Below are 20,369 nucleotides of genomic sequence, written 5' to 3'. Positions count from 1 at the left end.
CTTCCTTCCTTCCTTCCTTCCTTCCTTCCTTCCTTCCTTCCTTCCTTCCTTCCTTCCTTTCTTTCTTTCTGGTGGCTTGGTACAGTACAAAACAACACTTGTGGTGGGGTCAGAGGTACTGGATCCAAATCCCCCCTCCAATGTGGATGATCAGTGGGACCCTAGGCAAGCTAGCTCACTATTCTTCCTGGATTTTTCATTCTTTCATCCCTCAAATGAAGGGGTTTGCCAACCTCTGAGGACCCTTCCAGCTTAATTCACAGATGACCCTAAATCCAGTGTGCTTGCCACTAGAAAAATGGGCTAAATAGTATTATTAAATGTACTTGAAAATGTTTCAGAGAGGCAGTGTGTGTCCTGGTGGTGGGCAGAACTCAGGGGACCTGTCTACCCTCATCTCCTCCCTGGCTCTGTGGCCAGCTCCTGACTTATAATGCTTCCTGTCATCCCAACATCCTGTGTGATTCTAGGCTCTCCTTTGGGAGCTTCAGTTATATCCAGTAGGGTCATATGAACTTGAGGGAGTCACTTCATCCTTTCTAAACTTGAGTCAGTTCTCTAGGACTTAGCTAACAATTCAGAGCTCGCTGTGATCCATACTGTAGAATGGATCTTCTAGTAATCCTCTGAGGAAATCACAGATGCTTCGTGATTCCCAAGTATGCAAATAATTAGAAGAATCAAAGAATTGGGGGGTTTAAAAGGAGGAGAAGGCAGCTTAGTTTAAGCATTTCCATTTTGACAACTCTGCTCCTTTCTGGGCACCAGGCAATGGGCTCAGCCCTGAGTCTGGGCATAAGAGTCACTGCCTTCTGGGAGCTTACATTCTGATAAGGGAAAGGAGCACAGAAAGGGTGTGGGAAAGCAGGAGGACTTGGGGTGACATGTTGAGGATGCTGTAGGAGGCACAGGGGTCAGTAATCATGGATCCAGAGACATGGGGGGACAGGAGTTAATGCTGATCTTTTCCAAAGCCCACACCCTGTAACAGATGGAGAAACAAAAGCCTGGGAATGGAAAGTGGTGTACCCAAGACTGGACAGCTGAACACTATTATCAAGCTAGCTTGAGCTGATGGCTTCCTCGATTTCTTTCACTCTGTCAGGAATTGAGCAGTAAGGTGGCACCATAGTGGGCCGAGCTCTGGATCTGGTACCAGGAAGACCTGGATTCAGACGCTTACTGGCTGTGTGACCCTGGGCAAGTCACTTAACCTGTCTGTCTTAGTTTCCTCATCTGTAAAATGAGTTGCAGAAAAAAAAATGTTAAACCATCCTAGTATCTCTGCCAAGAAACCCCAAATGGGGTCACAAAGAGTCCGACACAACTGAAACTACCGAACAAGAAAAATCAGTTCTCTACTTCTCATGCCTAAATATTCAAGATCAATACTACTTGCCTTCTAGGGTTGGTGGAAGAATCAGATGAGAGAATATCTATAAAATTCCTTGAAAACTTAAAAGTGATATATAAATATCATCTATTACCACCTTGTTTTTATTATTGTCACTCTGTATTATTATCATTATTTCCTGATTCACCACTGAGTCAGACTGAGTTTAAATCTCAGGTCTGAAACTGACTATACCTGTGTAACTTTGAGCAAACCACTCACGCTCTCTGTGCCTTGGTTTCCTCATCTGTAAAATGGGGAAGGGGGTTGAACAAGATGACCACTGAGATTCCTTAAAGCTCCAAATCTCATGAGTCCATGAACCCACCCTTTAATCCATTTAAAAAAAAAATCTGACAGATTTTCTTTCCTAAATTCCTTGGTCTTCTTGCATTTGTAATGTGTTTTTGTTGCCCTAGCCTTAGATTCCTAAGCACTTAATGAGGCTGGCACTTCTACTCAACCACAACTATGCAGGTGTGTCCAAGCCACTGGGCAGTTGTCCCAGGTACTGGCAAATGCTTGGCAGGTGGGGAAAGAGGACAAGGGAAGTTTTGGTTAACAACTCCAGGTCTGGCCCCAGACTATTCTGGGGTGATCCGTGCGCTCTCAAAAGCACTGACTTAAATTGGAAGACTACTTCCTTTTCCTCTCTGCCAATTTCCCTATACAATAACAGTAATAGTGACAACAACAGCAACAGTAAACTGGCAGTCATCTTGCTGTTCCTGTGAATTCATCAGCCCGAGTCTCGCTTGTATTGGCACAGACCTGTACTCACCTGTAACTTGGAGCCTGAGAGAGTCGCCAGGGCATTGAGATGTTGCGTGACCTGACCAGGCTCACCCAGCCAGCACATACCAGAGGCTGGACATTAACTCAGGATTTCCTCATCTCAGAACAGCTCCTTTGTCCGTGACGCCAAACTGCCTTTCAGACATTATTCATTCTGATACTTTGGCACCTTGAATTTATCTCTGTAAGGTTACCTGTTCAGGTATATATAACCTGACACAGTCAGCCTGGCTTTGAACTCTGCCTTTCTGATCCCTCCTCTTCAGATGACTATGTCTTTCCACTGTCTTCTATTTTGCTCAGTCCCAGAAAGTAGACAAAAGCATGAGGAGAAGGCAGCCAGGTGACTTGGTGAATAGAGTGGTATACTTGGAGTAAGAAGGACTGAGTTCAAATCTTGCCTCAGACCCTTACTGGCTGCATGACTTGGCAAATCACTTATAACCTCTTTCAGAGTAAGTGTCTTCTTCTGTAAAATGGGCATCATAAGAACAAGCACCTCACAGAGCTATGAGGAAAGTGCCCAGCACACCTATATGAATAGGAGTTGTTAATAGAGGCAAATTATGATGTGTCAGAAGGGACCTTGAAAGCCTCAAAATCATTCCTTTTATAGAGGAAGAAACAAGCCCCGAGAGGTTGTGATTTCCCCAGCATCACACAGGGAGCCTCAATCCACTTCTCTTTGTTATCAGGGCTACCCTCTGGGGCTGAGCGGGACAACTCTGACCTTTTTTCAAGCATAACAAGCCTTCATTTCAGATATGAATTGGACCATAGATTTAGAGCTGGGTGGCACCTTGGAAGTCATCTAGTATAGTGGTATCCAGCTCAAATGGAAATGAAAACTGCAAATTCACATCATCTATTATATTATTAATTTTGTTAAATATTTCCCAGTTACATTTTAATCAGCTTTCTGAGGCATTTTGCTGCAGTTCTGGATGACTTTGATCTAGTACAACTTTCCTTAATCAAATATGAGACAACAGATTCAGGGAACTGAAGTCATTTGGCCAGTAAGTAGTAGAGACAGAATTCAAACCCAGACCCATTGACTCCAAATCTGGCTCTCTTCCCACTATAGAAAACTGCTCAAACTTTGGTAATCTATGATCAGAAGGGGAAGAGCATTAGCTTTGGAGTCAGAAGGGGAAGAGCATTAGCTTTGGAGTCAGAAGACCTGAGGTCAAATCCTGGCTCATACTGCTCCTAGGACCTGGGGCAGAACACTTCATTTCTCTAAGCCTCAATTTCCTTACCTGGAAAAGGATGCAATTGGACCAGACAATCTCTGAAGCCCCTTCTAGCTACAGAACCAAGGGTGTGCTGACAAATGTTTAACAACTAGCTTTCTGGAAAATATCTTTACATGATGTGCTTTTAAGTTTAATCAAAATTATTAATTTTTTAAGTAACAAAATAATAAGTTGAACCCTGTTTTGTAGCCTTTGTCAATTTCTGAGGTGTAAATACTCACCCTGAAAATTTAACAATCAGCTCTTTCGAGATGGTGTGAGCTGACTAGAGCAAGCTGCATGTTGGCAAACCTGTGATTCATGAGTCTTGTCTTGGATCAGGCAGGAACAGACACAAACACATATTATAATATGTATGACATATAAATATAGTGTATACAGACATGTGTTGGGGGGGCATTAGGACCCAGAAAGACTTAACTTCCAATGTCCTCTCATACACTAGCCCTGTGATTCTACCCAAAACTGTCCCTTAACAGTTAGAACCTCAGTTTCTTCAACTGTAAAATGGGTGTAATGATGCCTGTAGTGCCCAGCTCCCAGTTCTGAGGCTTAGATGAGAGCCTGTACACACAGATCTCTGTAAGCCTTGAAGCTGTATGTTAATGTCAGATATTGTTTTGGGAGGAGAACTTTCAATGTGCCCAATTTGAGCTAGGAGGGAGAGAATGAGTAGTGGGAAGGAGAGCAGAGAAGGTGTGGGCAGGAAGGCAGTGACTCCTGCCGAGTGGGGATGAACCAGGCAGGGACATGAGGGAGCGTGGAAAGAATCCTGTGGAGAGCCGCCTTGCATTTGACGTGACTCTCTGCAAACAATTAGAGCCATGAAATATAGTCAACACCAAAATGAGAAACATGACGGGTTGAGATCAGCCCATGAGCGTAGAATGGCAGAGGTGCCAGAAATCTGTAGTGAAGTGCATTTTTGAAAATGAAAGCTATCATGTGACATCTGGCTTACTTTACTATAGCTCTGCATGTGTGTATATGTGTGTTGTGTGTACTTATTGTGTGTGTTGTGTGTGTGTGTGTTGTGTGTGCAAGGATGGCCCTCTATGTGTGTTGCTCATACAAGCATGACTGACTTTGGCTGAAATGTGAATTTCTCTATTTATACAAAATTCCAGTGTTTCAATTTGAAATATTTTTTTTCCTGCCTTATTCTATTTATTCCATAAACAGCACCTCTCCTGCCTCCTTCCTCCTGCCTCCTGCCTCCCTATGGAAAGGTTTGGATGTCACATCTGGAAATCTGAATTCCTAAATTTCTTTTTTTTTCCATTGCAGCGCATTTTCAACTCTTTTGTGTACACTGAGAAGATCTCAAATGGAGAGAGTGAGGTCCAGCAGGTAAGCAGACCTCGGAAATAAAACCATTTCTACTCCCTCCCTTCTTTCATATGGAAGTGAATCTTTGTTTTTGTGGACCATCTTGCTTTTGAATTTCATTAGCACTCTGCTACACTCGTTTCTTTTAAAAAAATTTTTGTCAACATCTGATGTTTTTTACATCACCTGCTGTTCTCAGTGAATCTTTCCCCCTCCTGGAAAGCCATCCCTTGAACAGAGAATAAGAGGAAATAAAAACAGTTTCATCAAGAACATCCAACATGTCAGAAAAGTCTATTATATGCTGTATTCCACCCCATAATTCCCCACTTCTTCAGCCATGCCTTCTCCCCTCTCTCTTCCTTTGAGTCCAAGCTTGTTCACCTTCTTTTCCCAGAATTTTTTGAATATGTAGTTATTGTTTTTCTTCCCATCACATATATTGTCTCCTCGGTTCTTCTTGTTTAGTCTTGCATCCGTTCATGGAAGTCTTCCTCTGCTTTGCATTCATCATTTCTAACAGCAGAGTAAGATTCCATGGCATTAACGTATTGATTTGTCTTTTCCTCAACTGATGAGCAACTAATGTTTTTCTAGTTCTTTGCTACCACAAAAAGTGCTGCTATGATAACTGAAGTATATTGGGGCGTCTCTTTTTGGCCATTTGCCTCCTTGGGATAGATTAGCAATGGAATCTCTGGAACCGAGAGTAAAGACACTTTCCTTGCATGATGCCAAATTGCTTTCCTGAATGGTAGGCACTATTCACATCTCCACCTGCATGACTACCCATATTTCATGCTGATATCTGAGAATTAAAGTAGGAGAACCTGGGTTCAGGTTTTGGATTTTAGCCCTGTGACCCTGGCCAAGTCCCTTAACCTCTCTGAATCTAACTTGTGTAAAATGGGAGAAATACCACCCCTCCCTCTCTTCCCTTTCTTCCCCTGACACAATCTCAAATGGTGATTTGGGATCTGAGACAGTCTCTTTACTGGAGTCTGTAGAGTGGGGGCCTTAATCTCTTTTTAATCAAGGATCTCCCTGGTGGTGTCTGGTGAAACCTTCTCAGAATCATGTTTTAAATGCATAAAAGACATATGATTATGAAGGAAATAAATTATATTGAAATACAAATTTTTTTTAAAGCAAGCTTCCCTCCCCCCAAAAAGACTACACAGCCCAGGTTAAGAATGCATACCTCAAAGCTTGCTTCAAAATAATTTCCTCTGAAATGAGATTTGTGGAAGGGCCATTTTGCCAAAGGTGCCTTTGGGGAGCAGATGTGTTGATAAAAGCAATGTTAGCAGATTCTAGATTGCATTGGCACCTTAGCCTACAGCTCAGGATATGCTGGGTGCTGGGGAGAACTCTGCCTTTGGAGTCAGAAAACCTGAGGCCTGTCTCTTGTCTCTGTCCCTCTTTGGGTTGGGTGACTTAGGCAAGGCCTTTTGTGTTTTGGTGAGTACCTGAGGCTTCAGCTGAGATGTTCTTTGCCTTCCTTCTGTTAGCCAGTCTGGTGGCCTGGTTTGAGCTTCCCTCCTCTGGGGATAAGCTGGGTTTCCATTCCTTGGAGCCCTTTTCACACTAAGTATCCTCCTTAAGTGGACAATAAATCTAAGTTGGAGGTAATGACTTCTGGATAAGTGATACCAGAGAATTTGATCTACCAAAAAGAACATTTCCTGATTTTTGTGTCTGAACATAAAACTTTCTGTTAATGTAGATTATACTTTAAAAAACAAACCAGGAATGTGGGGCCCTGGTTACCTGACAGGGCATCTTACATTTTTCATTACTTGAATAGGGGAGGAATCGTGCTGCCAAGGAAACCATAGCAACCGTATTGGAAAAACAAAAATTGTGCAAGTATCTACCCAGACCCGACTTTCTCCTGGACTCCATTGCAGGATGTGTGTGCAGGAGTGAGATAGCAAGACTGAGACAGACCATGTGCATCCAGACAATCGAGTTTTGGATAAAATGTTTCTCAAGTTAGGGAAAAATGGAAGCACAGCATAATGGGTAGAAGACCTTGGAATCAAGTCATGCTATGACAGAATCCAGAACTGGAAGAGACTTTGGAATTCAAATCCAAGTCTTTTGACTCCCAAGTCCTAGGTTCAAGTCCTGCCTGTAATAATACATACTATCTGTATGACCACCATTATATTGGGAGGAGCTAGATCGAACAGGAAGACCTGGGGTTCAAATCTTCGCTCTTCAGCCACCTCCTTCTAGGACTTTAGACAAATCCAGCTCCAGCCCTAATCTCTCTGCGCTTCAGTTTCCTTAACTGTAAAAAGAAAGGTTTGACTTCAGTGATTTCAAAAGTCCCTTTCCTCTCTAAAATAGGTGATTTGATGCCCCTAAGTCATCTACCCTCCCAGTATCCCAGCCAGCTGTCTAAGACAGGTGGAGGACAGTCACCTTCATAAGGCAGAGAAAGAGGGTGAGCACATCTCTATCAGTGGAGGAGGTTTTCACACTGGGAGTGCCTCACATTGATGCAATCCCATCTCCAGGAGGGAAGGGAAGGAAATGAGCATTGATTAAATGCCTACTTTGCTCAAGGCACTGTTAAGCACTTTACAAATATTAATGATCCAGAGAAAGAGTTCCAGTCCCTAAACCTAAAAATAAATGGTTTAAGAAGAAACATAATTCAATTCAATAGGTATGTATGGAGTGCCTCTGATGTGCCAAACACTGGGATTCTGGGAACACAGACATAAAAATGAGGACAGTTCCTGCCCTTGGACAGCTTTTATTCTGCTAGCAGGCAGAGAATTATGAATGAGCAGGAGAGTGCTACAGAGTATTTGGGAGAAGTTGAGGGGGAGGGGAGGAGAATGACCAGGAAGAAAAGGAGCTGGGTTGGTGGTGAGCCTTCATGTTCCAAGGACCTTTTGGTCAGCTTTCTAAAAGGATTATAATGGCCTTGGGTGTTATGGCTTAGGAGTTAGCTTTGATTTCCCAGAAAGGCTCTGGTAATTGTCGGTCCCAATTATTTGCTCAGGGAAAGAGTCAGCACGTTTTTGTAATTAATACAATGTTTCATGTACCATTAGATGGCTGGCAGATGCCCAGACTTCCCGTGTCTACCCTGGCTCCTTTGCAATTGCTGAATGCCCCCCGATTGCTGGATTCCCATCAGCACATACAGTCCCTTTACTATGGCTTCTTTTCTGCTTGTGTCCTGGACTCCTGTGGCAGGCTAGGTTTTAAATGCATAAAATGAAATAAATAATATGACCAAAACCCCAATTATTGAAATAGCTTTCAAAATATTAGAAAAAAGTATTCACAGACTCCAGGTGAAGAACTCATCCTTTAAATCTCTGATGAGAATGCAATGCCTGCTCATCAGGTGCCCTTGCCTTTCCCTCACTCCTATTTCAGGATTCCTGTATGCTGAGGATAGTCTCCTGGTCTACATCTGGTCTCTGGTTTCCTGTCTAATGGAGGATTAATTTCTAGCTGGTCTAGATTCATTCTTGACACCTTTTATCTCTTTTCCACTCAAGGACAGATCATTGACCTCCTGCCTGTTCCCTAGGTGGAGTGTATTCAGTGCTGAGGGAGGATTCGAATCCTCTGGTTATGAGGGCTGGCCAAACCCTTTTCAGGGCCATTCATCCATCTTTGATATCTACCTGCCAATCAGCTCTCACCTGTGGTTCCCAGCCACACCCCAGTAAAACTGTCTAGGCAGACAAGCTAAACCAGGTTGAAGGTAGTGACAGTACTCAAATGTGTTGGTCTGTTTGGGGGATGTCTACCCCAAGCATGTGAAGACCTCCCCCAGCAGAATAGGTGGATGAGAACAATTTGTTCCATCAGCCATGAAGGCGACTGAAGCAGGTGCTGCTGTGGAGGGCTTAGAGCTTGGTCAGCCGTGGAAGACACCAAGGTCTTCCGCTGTATACTGGGCCATTGCCAGTCAAATGACCCTGGAAGAGAAAGGCCGACAACTTTGTGTGACTCTGCCTTGCTTCAATTCAATTCACTCATGAGTCAAAACATCACCTATGAGGTCACTGGTCCTCTTCCAAAATGAAGCACGACCAACATTCTCCAGACAGAGCCGTTGACTTCTACTGGCGTTCTACCCTCTTTTCTGTGTGAAACCAAATCCCTGGCTGTCTGTTGACTGCAGGAAATATTCTTGGGATCCTTTTATTCTCTGGCTTTCTGACCCATTGGAGAGAGATTCCTGACCCTCTGCCCCTTCACACCTCCTTGTCTCCCTCACTTGGGAGCTCACTTAGTGGCCCAACTCTCTGAGGTCTGGGATTTCATCAGTACTCCCTCAATGGAGGCAGTGCCTGAAGATTGTGTTTTGATGAGTTGTAGGTTGTCCAGTGGCAGGAATGCTGTATTTGGAGGCAGAGGTCCTGAGCAAAGATCAGATGTGATAGTCTATATAAAAGGGCTTTGCAAACCTTAAAGCACAATTAAAATGGTAGGGCAGCTAGGGGATGCCATAGTGCACAAGGTACCTGGCATAGAGTCAGGAAGCCTCATCTTTGAGAGTTCAGATCTGGCCTCAGATATTTAACTAGCTGTGTGACCCTGGGCAAGTCACTTCACCCTGTTTGTCTCAGTTTCCTCCTCTATCAAATGAGCTGGAGAAGGAAATGGCAAACCACTCCAGTATCTCTGCCAAGAAAACCCCAATCGGGGTCACAGAGAATCAGACACCACTGAAAAGTGGTTTAACAATAATAAAATGTAGTTTCTGCTGTTGTTATCCGTAACTGCCAGTGTGCCCACCTTGGACAAGTTCTTCCACCTAAGACTCAGTTTTAAGAAACAAAAATTCGTAGCCGGTCAGAACTGGTCTGGTGCGCCATCTTGAGCCCATCCCCTCGCCTGCTGTCCTCTGTGGTTGAAGGTGGCCATTGAACTGACCAGGGTTCTGAAGTCTTTCAAAGTTATCTTTATAATATTGTTGTTATTGTATCCATTGTTAGGCAGATTCTGCCCCATTCTCTCTGCATCTAGGCTTCTTCTCATACTTCCCTGCACCCATCCTTGTAGTCACCAAGGCAGCTAGGGGAAGCAATGGGTAGAGCCCCGAGCCTGAAGGAAGACCTGAATTCGAATCTAGCCTCAGACACTTACTAGCTGTGTGATCCTGGACAAGTTATTCAATCTCTGTCTGGGTCACTTTCTTTAGCTGTAAAATGAAGATAATAATAATCCCTCCTTGCAGGGGTGTTGTGAGGGTCAAATGAGATATTTGTAAATTAAATGATTTGACACAGATCTGGCACATAGTAGGTGCTCAGTAAATGTTCGCTTCTTTGTTACAGCACAAAAATATTCCAATACAGTCATACAGCATGATTTCTTCAGCTGTTCCCCTAGTGACGGGCACCCCCAATAATTTCTAGTTTTTTGCAACCATAAAAAAGAACTTCTATAAATACTTTTGCACATAGAAATCCTTTTCCTCTTTTTGAATATCTCTGGGCTTTGGCCTGGAAGACAGGCCTCTTCTCCATCACGGCCTGACCCAGAGTTGGAAGGGATGGATGTCAGAGGCAGTGAAATCCAACCCCTACCTAAAGCAAAAACCCTCTCTATGCTGTCCCAGGTAAAGGCTTGCCAGCTGGTAGGACCTGTCAGAGCTCATTCTAGGGTTCACGTAGTTTTCAACAGCCCAAGGTCACCTCCGCAAGTCTTTAAAGGGGAGCCCCTCTGGGGCAGGGCTGTGACCCTTCTGAAGCTCTTTTGAAGTGTTTTGCCTCTGGAACCAGGCTGAGTGTCCTGCTGAAGCTCAGGGCTTGCTCTTCTGCTCTCTGCTGGTCACTAGAAGGTGTGGGGGGACAAGAAGTAAGGCCGGGGGAGTCAGAACACACCCTCCTTCCTGCCTGCCTGAGGAGAACTGTGTGTTTCAGACCCCACTGATCTTCAAAACTGGAAAGACATTTGGACAAAGCAGGACTCAGATTTACCTTTTGACCCCAAGGTGAGGGTACCGCGAAGAGACCGGGGAGTGGAAAGAAGGCTTCCTGTCGATCTGAATGAGATTTTATTTTATGTTTTAAAGCTAGCCTCTAGCACTTTGGAGGGAGATGCTGTCACACAAACATCTGATGTGCTCATTACTAATAATTCTTATCTCCTCATTAAAGCACCTGCCCTGGACCCTCCAGCAGGTCAGGTTTTATTAGGCAAGTTCCTATTTCTCCAGACTCGGATGCAGAGTACAATTCACATTTTTGCATGAATTCATGCTGATCTTCTTACACCTTAAAGTAAAGAAGGTTCTCTGTAAAATTTATGTGAGATCAATGTGGGGTTGGGTTTTGTTTGAGGGGTTTTTTGGTTGTGTTTTAGATAGAGCAAGGCAATGTTTATACAAAGAGAGACAAAGATAGATGGATGGATGGATGGACGGACGGACGGACGGACAGACAGACAGATAGATAGATAGATGGATAGATAGATAGATAGACAGGTTGATGATGGATAGACAGATGAAGACAGATAGATAGGTAGGTAGATAGAAAGATAGAAGACTAGATCCAAGATTTCATTGGGATAGGGAACTAAAGGGTAAGGAAACACCCCCTAGCAATGCAAGTGGACATTTTGGGGGGGAGCCGCCTAAGATACTGAAAGGCTAAGTAGTTGTCCACATCCACAAGGGCATTATGTGACAGGTAGACTTGAACCCAGATCCTCCTTCCTCCTTTACCGCTAGCCATCCACCTACCTACAAAGGCTTCCTGGGCCTTCCACAACATAAATGAATCAATTCCTCCATAGGAGGAAGAGGGTGAATACAGGAAAGGAGCCACAACCAGACTGTCTTGGCCAATTGAACTTGATGGAGCTGACCAGCAAGCATTTTAAACACTTTCTGTTTCAGACACTGTGCTAAGTGCTGGGGTTACAAAGGCAAAAACAGAATCCCTGATTTCAGTGAGCTCATATCCTTGTGTTAAAAAAAAAAAATTCCTGAGCATTTCTCTAATTTGGAGCCTCTGGCAGATTAGAGTAAGGTGGGAGGGAGGCTGGGACAGGGGTTTGAAGTCCACAGCATAACGTCTGAATAAAAGACAGGGTAATAAATCAAGCTCATTCTTGTCATGCTCCCCCCAGAACCACCTTTCCTTTTTGGCTTTTAATCTTTAATTTTTCTCTCTTAAGAAAGGTGGTTTACTCTCCACTGTCAGACATAACATATCGACTCAAGTAAGATAAATAAATGCATCCAAATAGTGTGAGTAGGATGATGAAAATGGAGCCGTCCCATAAGGGGGAAGCATGAGGCGGGGAGAGAGGGCTGGAAAGGGTGGGCCTCATGCTGGAAGGGAGAGCACAATAATGGAGCTTCTGCTCTATTAATAACAAATCCTTCAGGCCTGATGCACCTTGAGCTGGATAACTTGATCCGTAGGCAGCGGAAGGGCATTATATCCCTAACAGATCATCTTACATCTTTGCTTAGACAAGATGAAGAGGAAATGGAGAGTCCTTGAACCCTCTTGCTTCTAGAGTTCTTTTCCCTTTGAGGGAAGCGTCCAACCCTGGAGGCCCCGACTGACCTTCAGGTCATCACTGGACTCCTGTTGGCTCACTCATTTCCTCATTTCTTTCTTTTCCCATTTTAACCCATGCCCCCTTTGTCTTGAGTCGGGTGCCATATTGGGTCAGTGGCTGGACCACTTGAAGCTGGAGGGTTCAGATAAACAATTACTTTACTAAAAATGCAAACAGTGACACCCCCCCTAGCCCCCCACCCCAGAGCAGCCCACAAGGAGATAAAAGCAGCACGCAAGGAGTTTCCTCAGGCTCTCAGCAACCCTCCCATTTAACCCATGGCTATGCATGTAGTTGATAGCTCTGTATGTGTGTATGGAGAAGCCCCAAGCAATTTTCTAAGCCTGTGAGTAGAGGAGCAGGTGATTTCCGTTGGTGGAGGGAATTTTCTCACTGAGAGTTTTTTTATACCAATGAACTCATAGCTCTGGTCCTATATATAGGCAAGCTGGCCTAGCTGAAGCTGAAGTCGCTTTGAGGGAGACATGGGAAGCATCTCAGGCCAGGAAGTTCAAACCACTCTGACCAGCTTGACCACTGGCTTAATTATGACAGCAAGGAAGGAAGCCCAGGGTCCTGCAGCCAAGTGCCCCAATTGGCCCCCTCTGGGGCTCCTCTCCCCCACCTTCACTGGCCTTGCTTCCAGCCCAGTTCCCATTAGAGCCATGATGTCTGTAGCTACTGACACCCTGACCTCCTTGGTGTCCATAGCTACTGGAGACTGAAAGGGAAATTCTGGCCGCTGAAGTGCTTGTGATCATCAAAGGGGTCAGCATCAGCAACAGACTGGGTTTTTTTTTCGTGCGAATGATATTAAAGAACACACATGGCCATTGGCTTTGGACATCAGCCCTGACGTCAGCCCATATCCTAAGTACAACTGCGCCTTCCCATATGCCTCACAGCTGAAGTCTCCTACATGAGCTGTCTTCCCTGTGAAAATGGGGGCTCTGAGAGCAGAGGTGGTCTTGCCTTTCCATGTGTATCTCTAGCACTTTGTACAGAGGGATAAAAAATGGATCTCATTTTATTGGTATAGGGAACTTCTGTATGGAGAAATGGCCTCTGCCAAGGCAAGTTATCAGCTTCTCCCCAATTTGGTCTTCAAGAGTTACACAGATTGCTGAGAGTTTAAATGATTTACCCAAGGTCACATAGCTACTATGGGGTCTGAACTCAGGTCTCCTTGACTCCAAGTCTGTGTACTCTGCCCCTTCCCTTCTTTCCCTCCCTCTCACTATCCCTTCCTTCCTCTTTCCCTCCCTCTCTCCCTCCCTCCCTCCCACTTTCTCTTCTTCATTCCCTTCTCCCTTTCTTCCTCCTTCCCTTCCTCTCTTCCTTCCTTCCTTTTGTGCCAGGCTAGTTGTATTCAGCCCCATGCAAAGAGGAATAGCTCAGCCCCTAAATAGGGAAATACCAGTTGCCTCCCCTGGCCCAAGCTGGACATCAGCCAGTGAATGTGACTGATAGCTGAGATAAGCTGAGATAATCCTGTCTTCAGCCATAACACACGGCCTCTCTCTAGATAAAAATACACACACATTCAGACACGTACATGCACAGTCCTTAGAATGTACATACGCACATAGAAAGCCCACTGTCTGGGACTTAGAAGCTCAGCTTGGAGGTTTGGTCTGGTAAGTCACCATGTGGGTCCTGACCCCTTTTTCTTGACTCCATGGTTCTGTGTGCTTCAGTTGGAGGTGTGGGAAGGAAGGGAGGCAGGAACAGAGAGAGAGGGAGGGAGGGGAGGAAGGCAGGGAGAGAGGGGAAGGAAGGAGGGAAAGGAGGCAGAGGGAGAGGGAGAGAAAAAGAAAGAAGAGGGAGAGGGAGTCAGGCAGGGAGGAAGGGAGAGAGGCAGGGAGGCAGCCCTGGCTCTGTTTATGAGGCAGGCAGGCAGAGCTAGGGAAAATGGGCTGCTGGCTGGGAGGGGAGAGTGGAGCTGTGGGGGCCGGGCAAGAGCAGCCATGCAAGCTCCCCTTTTTTATTCCCCCACCTAGGGGGTCTCAAAGGCATCTAGTCCTGGCTGAGCCCAACAGGCCTCTGAGCTGCCATCTGGGCTCCCAAGCCTCCCCACTCCACGCCCCCAGTATTCCTAACAATTTGCTCAATAGGAATCACATTGAAAGCCAGAAGGGACCTCAGAGTCCACCTAGCTCCCTAACCCTCCTCATTTTACAGATGAAAAAAACTGGGGCCCAAAGCAGTCTAGTGAGTTGCCCAAGGTCACACCTAGAATCATACAGCTAGCTCCAGAAGGAACCTCAGAGAGCATTTGGTCCAAACCCTTCATTTTATGGAAGGAAAACCTGGGACTCCTGAGGTGAGAGACTTGGCCAGGGTCACTCAAGCAGCAAACAGCCTCCTTATCTTCACTACAGGCCATCTCTCCTCCAAGCTCAGCTTGGAGATTTTCCAAGGAAAGTGGACCCACTCCTGGTCCAGGTCCCCCATTCTCCTTTTGGGCTGCTCGCTTGCTTTAAAAGCAGCTACGGTGCCCATAGTGCACAGAGCTCTTGGCCTGGAGTCAAGACCTGAGTTCAAATCTGGCCTCAGGTACTTAAAAGTTGTGTGACCCTGGGCAAGTCACTTCACCCTGTTTGCCTCAATTTCCTCATCTGTAAAATGAACTGGAGAAGGAAATGGCAAACCTCTCCAGGATCTGTCAAGAAAACCTCACGTTGGGTCATGGAGAGTCAGACATAACTGAAATGAGGAAACAACAAAATGCTACGTAAATGCCACCCCCCATCCTTCCCCCCAAAGCACCTCTCATGTTCTGCGAAGCACCTTGTCACTCACAGACACTCAGTAAATGCTGCTGCTGCTGCTACCGAATTGATAGGCAGCACTTTGTTCTACCCAGCAGAGCCAGAATTTCTGTAGTGCTTCCCGGCTGTCCGGGCACTGTCCCAATGCCAGCTCGTGGCATTCTCTTAATAACCCTGGGAAGTAGATGCCTTTTCACCCTCATTTTACAGATGAGGAAACTGAGGCAGACAGAGGTTAAGTCACTTGCCTAGGGCCACACAGCTAGGAAGCAAGTGCCTGAGGCTGGATTCTCAGGTCTTCCTGATTCCAAGTCCCACACTATCTGCTGTGTCCCTTACTTTAATATCTAGGACCCTTTAATTCATTTTGGATTATAGATTTCATTTTTAGGTCCTCAGGGTTGACTTTCTTGTTTTACAGATGAGGAAACTGAGGCTTATATAAATTTAAAAACTTAGCTAGGGTCACACAGCTAGTAAGCCATCTGATATTTAACCCAGTTCTTTCCGACTCCTGGCCCAGACTGTTATCCCCACCCCAACCTTGGGGGCCCTGAGGGATGTCTGTGTGTGTGTGTGTGTGTGTGTGTGTGTGTGTGTTTCTGGGGGCTACCACACATGGAGTGCTGGAGAGAGCGGGGAATTTGATGAGGTCCCATGCTTGTTTATATTCCAAGCTCTGGGCTGGTGGGCCTCTGTCCTGGGCCTCTTCTCTTGATGGATGCTTCTCAAGATGCCTCAAGCAATTCTACAAGCAGTAACTTTCATCTCTCTGCTTCTGAGAGGGGTCAGGAAGTGTCACTCTTGTATAAACCAGCTACCACGTCAGACTTCCCATCTCACAGATCTCTCAGGGAAGGCGGCTGGTGTCGGTTCCTGGGGAAAATAACAGCTGAGAGAGAGCAGACCTGCTCCAGCTCTTCCCTTTGCAACCCCCCCTGTCATCAGACAGGGAATGAAGAACGCTTCCTAACCCCAACTGTGAGTTGGGAATGCTGGCTCATGCATCTTGGCAAAGGAATACGCAATAAAGTTTTAGGGGAATGGAATGAGATTGTTGCGGTTGGAGGTGAAAAGCCTGTGCCTTTGGGTTGTGTGGGATCCACACGGGAGCCTTGCTCTGGGTGGTGATGGCTTCTAACCAGTCCTGGAGGAGATGGTGCATTTCCCAACATCCCTAGCCTGCTCTCTATGCTGATTTGCTGCCTTTTAAGCCATTCCCCAAAGTTCCTTTCTTCCCCCTCCCAACTTTTCTCAGTACCTTTATCTCATGCTTTATATTTGCATGTTTTCTCCTAGACTTGAATATCAGCTCCTTGAGGTTGTACTTTTGTCTTTCTTTTTTACCCCCTGAGCTTAGGACCGCCACTGGGCTGTTATGAGTACTTCAGTGCTCGTTGGTTGGCTGGCATTCCCTCCCAACGGGCGGGGATCCTTCTGATCAGGCCCAGTTCAGCTTTCTATCTTCTCCCACACCTTCCGTTATGTTACATAATAGGCTGTGGAAGGAGAACTGCGTTGGGGGTCACAGTACCCTGGTCCAAATCCCTTTGATGCCCTGCTTTGTGTGGTCCTGGACAAAAACCTCTACCTTGATGGGCCTCTGTTAGCTCACAAGTAAAACAAGGTGGTTGGATCAGCTCATCTCTAAGAACTTGCCTCACTCTAAGACTCTCAGCCTGCCCCATAATTGATCCCCCACACCAAGGCTTTTCCTCCTGAATCTACCCTCCCCATACTGACCTATCAAAGTTCCTGAAGCACAGCTTTGACCTGGTCACTCTCTGTTCAAGAAGTTGGGGTGACTCCTTATTCCCTCAAGAATGAGGTCATGCTTCTATGTATGGTTTGTAAAGCTCTTCACAGGCTGGCTCCACCCTCTCTTTCAGGGTGGAGTTCCTTCACATACTCTCTGGCTTCCCACCCAACTGGACAGTAGCCCTAGGAAATTCAGTCCTCCCCATGTACAGTCCAGTGGTGCTGCAAGCTCCTTAGAGAAAAGATGCTCTGAATTCCTATGCTTTGGCCCCACTGTCTCTAGTGCCTAAGTTATTTGGTCCATGCCTGGGTGTCTTTAGACTAAAAGGAGGCATATTGGCCGTGATGGACCCATCCTCCCCTCCACAGGCAGTGTGTTTGTGATGGCCTGGTTTCATGGAATCAGAGGATTTCCTAGGTCCTTCCAAGTCATCACTCACCCCCTCACTTTACAGGTGAAGAAATGGGCTTAACTGAGTCCTAATGGTATTATTATGTTTCAGAATTGGGATTTGATCACAGCTCCCCTTATCTCAAAGCCAGTGGTCTCTTCACTTCTCATGTTACCTTGGAACCCCTTTAACTGCTAAGATGCTTTACATTTTTATGTGGCAGAAACTTTTCAATCTTTAGGGGAAAAAATAGCAGGTTTCTCCTAAATAGTTGCATACAATTTTTAAAAAGTATAATAATTTTTCAGAGTGCACACACACACACACACACACACACTCACTTACTCCTTCCAAAATAAGAAATGTATGGGCTAGTGTAGAATGCTGGACTTGCAAATTCTAGGTGACATTGTCAGTTCACTTAACTTGTCCTAGCCTGTTTCCTGCTCCATAAGGTGGGGGGGGATTGAACCCTGAGCTCACCTTGAATCTCTGGGCTTTTGACTTCTTAGAAATGGAGCCTTCCTTCAGGAGTGGCCAGACTTTCATCTACTCAGCGTATGAACACCAAACTGAACTATAAGGTCACAAGGCTTCCCTCCTCCCTCAGTCCTACCAAGAATATCATTTATTCCATCATCCTTTCAAGATACTATTCCCTTGTAACTAATTGCCCCTTGGAACGTTGTTTCTCTTAACATCATCTTCATGTTGCAGGCAATAACCAGCACAGGATTCTTAGCCTTTTTGTGGTATGGAGCCTTGGGGAGCCTGTGGGTGGATCCCTTCTCAGGATCACATTTTTAAATACAGAAAATTATATATATACAGGCTTACAGAAGAAGCTATTCTATCCATTTCTTTTATCAAAATGTTTTTAAAATTATTTGTCAATGTCATCAAAATATTAAAAAACAAACAAGCGAGTTCATAGAACTGCAGTTAAGAAGCCTTGAATTGTATCAGGAGATCCTGAATTAGACATGGGAGGGGCTTCAGAGGCTGTATAACCCACCCCCTCAGATGCTGTCCCATAGACCTTCCAAGGTCAGAAGATGGGAACACTCCAGTGTTTCCAGCACTCACCAACTGACCCAGCTCATCTTTTCACAAGATGAGAAAGAGAAAAGCTTTGAGGGGGAAAAATCCGGTGGGAGTACTTGCATTCTCAGAATTTATATTTGTAACTTCTTGCCACAGAAAGGTGTATTAAAAGGACTGAGTGAGGACAGAGTGTGTGCTTGTTGCAATAGCTCTCATCAGCAAGATAACTCTTGAGAGCCTACCTCTCCAAGCATCTGGCTTTCTGCAGGATTCAGATTGAATGTCACCTTCTTCATGAAGCCTTTTTGGGTCTTCCCAGTCAATTGTGTCTTTCCCGCCCCGGCATGAACCATCTATATGTTGTCTCCTCCCTGAGCCCCTGTAAGGAAGGAACTATTCATCCGTGTCTTTCTCTCCCTGGCCCCTTGCATCATGCCTGTCTTATTGCAGGGCAGAGCATCAGAGTCAATTATAAATGTTTGTTGCTTGATGAATGTATGAAAAAAACAGTAGGATTGGAGTCATAAGGAATTGGGTTTATGCACCAATTCTGCTGTTTTACTCTGCGATTTTGGTCAATTTTTAAACTGGATTAAATGGCCTGATTAGAAGCAGAGTTTACAGTTCTCTCCAATGAATAAAAACCTCCCTCACATGCTTTATTTTTGCTCCCTATTTGCCAGTAGTTGTTCTGAATATTAATGAATATTACTACACAGAGAAAAAAATTGTTTATGCTATACTTGTGTTTTTTTACCCTGGAATCAAATAATTAATCTTCAATTCCCTTATTCTCATCTCAGATTTTAATAAATTCTGTATTTAACAAACACCGAATAATACAACTGTTTCCATATACAAAGAACCGAAAAAAAGACTAGAAACTGAGGTCACACCCTATACCTATCAGATTGGCAAAGAAGGCAGTGAAGACAAATGACAATTGTTGGAGGGAATCCAGGAAAACAGACAAACAGGCATGCCCTCAGAGAGGCCAATCCCATTGGTTCAGCCAATGTGGAAGACAATTTGCAATTATGCCCCCAAACCAGTTGACTCAGTGATAATCCTACTGGGCCTAAAGAGACTAAAGAAAGAGGAAAACATTCCTAGCAACTCTTTGTGGTAGCAAAGAGCTAGAAACTAGAGGCGTCCATCAATTTCACAATAGCTGAAAAAATGGCGTATGAATGTAATAGACTATTGACAGTCAATGATAAAAATGACTGTTTCAGAAAAATTGGGGAGGGGCCATATGAATTGATATAGAATGAGGTGAGCGATACTCTGGACAGTTATACAATAATATGCTAAAGATAGACTTTGAAAGATTTAAGAACTCTGATTAGGGCATTGACCAACCCTCATTCCAGAATACTTTTTGAGATCTTTTTCAGGAGGTGATCGGTGGATTCTTTCAACCTCTATTTTGCCCTCTGGTTCTAAAACATTAGGGCAGTTTTCTTTGAGAACTTCCTGGAGAATGATTTCTAGGTTCTTACTTTGATCATGGCTTTCAGGTAGTCCAATAATTTTAAAATTATCTCTCCTGGATCTATTTTCTAGGTCAGTGGTTTTTCCCATGAGATATTTCACATTGCCTTCTCTTCTTTCATTTGTTTGGATCTGTTTAACAGTATTTTGATTTCTCATAAAGTCATTAGCTTCCATTTGCTCCAATATAATTCTGAAGCAATGATTCTCCTCAGTGAGCTTTTGAGATTCTTTTTCCATCTGGCAAATTTGGCTTTTTAAGGCATTCTTCCCCTCATTGCCTTTTTGAGCCTCTTTTGTCATTTGAGTCAGTCTATTTTTTAAGATGTGATTTTCCTCAGTCAGGCTGTTGAGTCTCATTTCGTAATTTTCTTGCATCATTCTCATTTCTATTCCCAGTTTTTCCTCCACTTCTCTTATCTGTTTCTTAAGGTCCTCTATAGCCTGTAAGCAGCTTGTATTTTCCTTTGAGGCTTTTGATGCAGGAATTCTGACTTCACTGTCTTCCTCCTGTTCCATGCTTTGCTCCTTTTTGTCCCCAAAATAGGAGTCTAATATTGGAATCTTCTGTCTCCTT

The 20,369-nt window shown here is 44.7% G+C and overlaps 1 protein-coding gene across 1 annotated transcript in view; it reads left to right on the top strand.

The window, feature by feature from the left end:
- LOC138165266 (VWFA and cache domain-containing protein 1) overlaps positions 1-20,369 on the top strand; it is a 244,373-nt gene that overhangs the window by 98,386 nt on the left and 125,618 nt on the right. The window contains exon 2 of the mRNA XM_069093410.1: positions 4,735-4,797. Within this exon, the coding sequence (XP_068949511.1) occupies positions 4,735-4,797 (63 nt within the window). The remainder of the gene's footprint in view (positions 1-4,734; positions 4,798-20,369) is intronic.

Source organism: Petaurus breviceps, unplaced genomic scaffold, assembly GCF_028583685.1.
Source record: "Petaurus breviceps papuanus isolate PSGF00001 unplaced genomic scaffold, PetGlider_PUasm1.0 208, whole genome shotgun sequence".
Taxonomy (NCBI): domain Eukaryota; kingdom Metazoa; phylum Chordata; class Mammalia; order Diprotodontia; family Petauridae; genus Petaurus; species Petaurus breviceps.
This window is presented reverse-complemented; position numbering and strand designations above follow the sequence as displayed.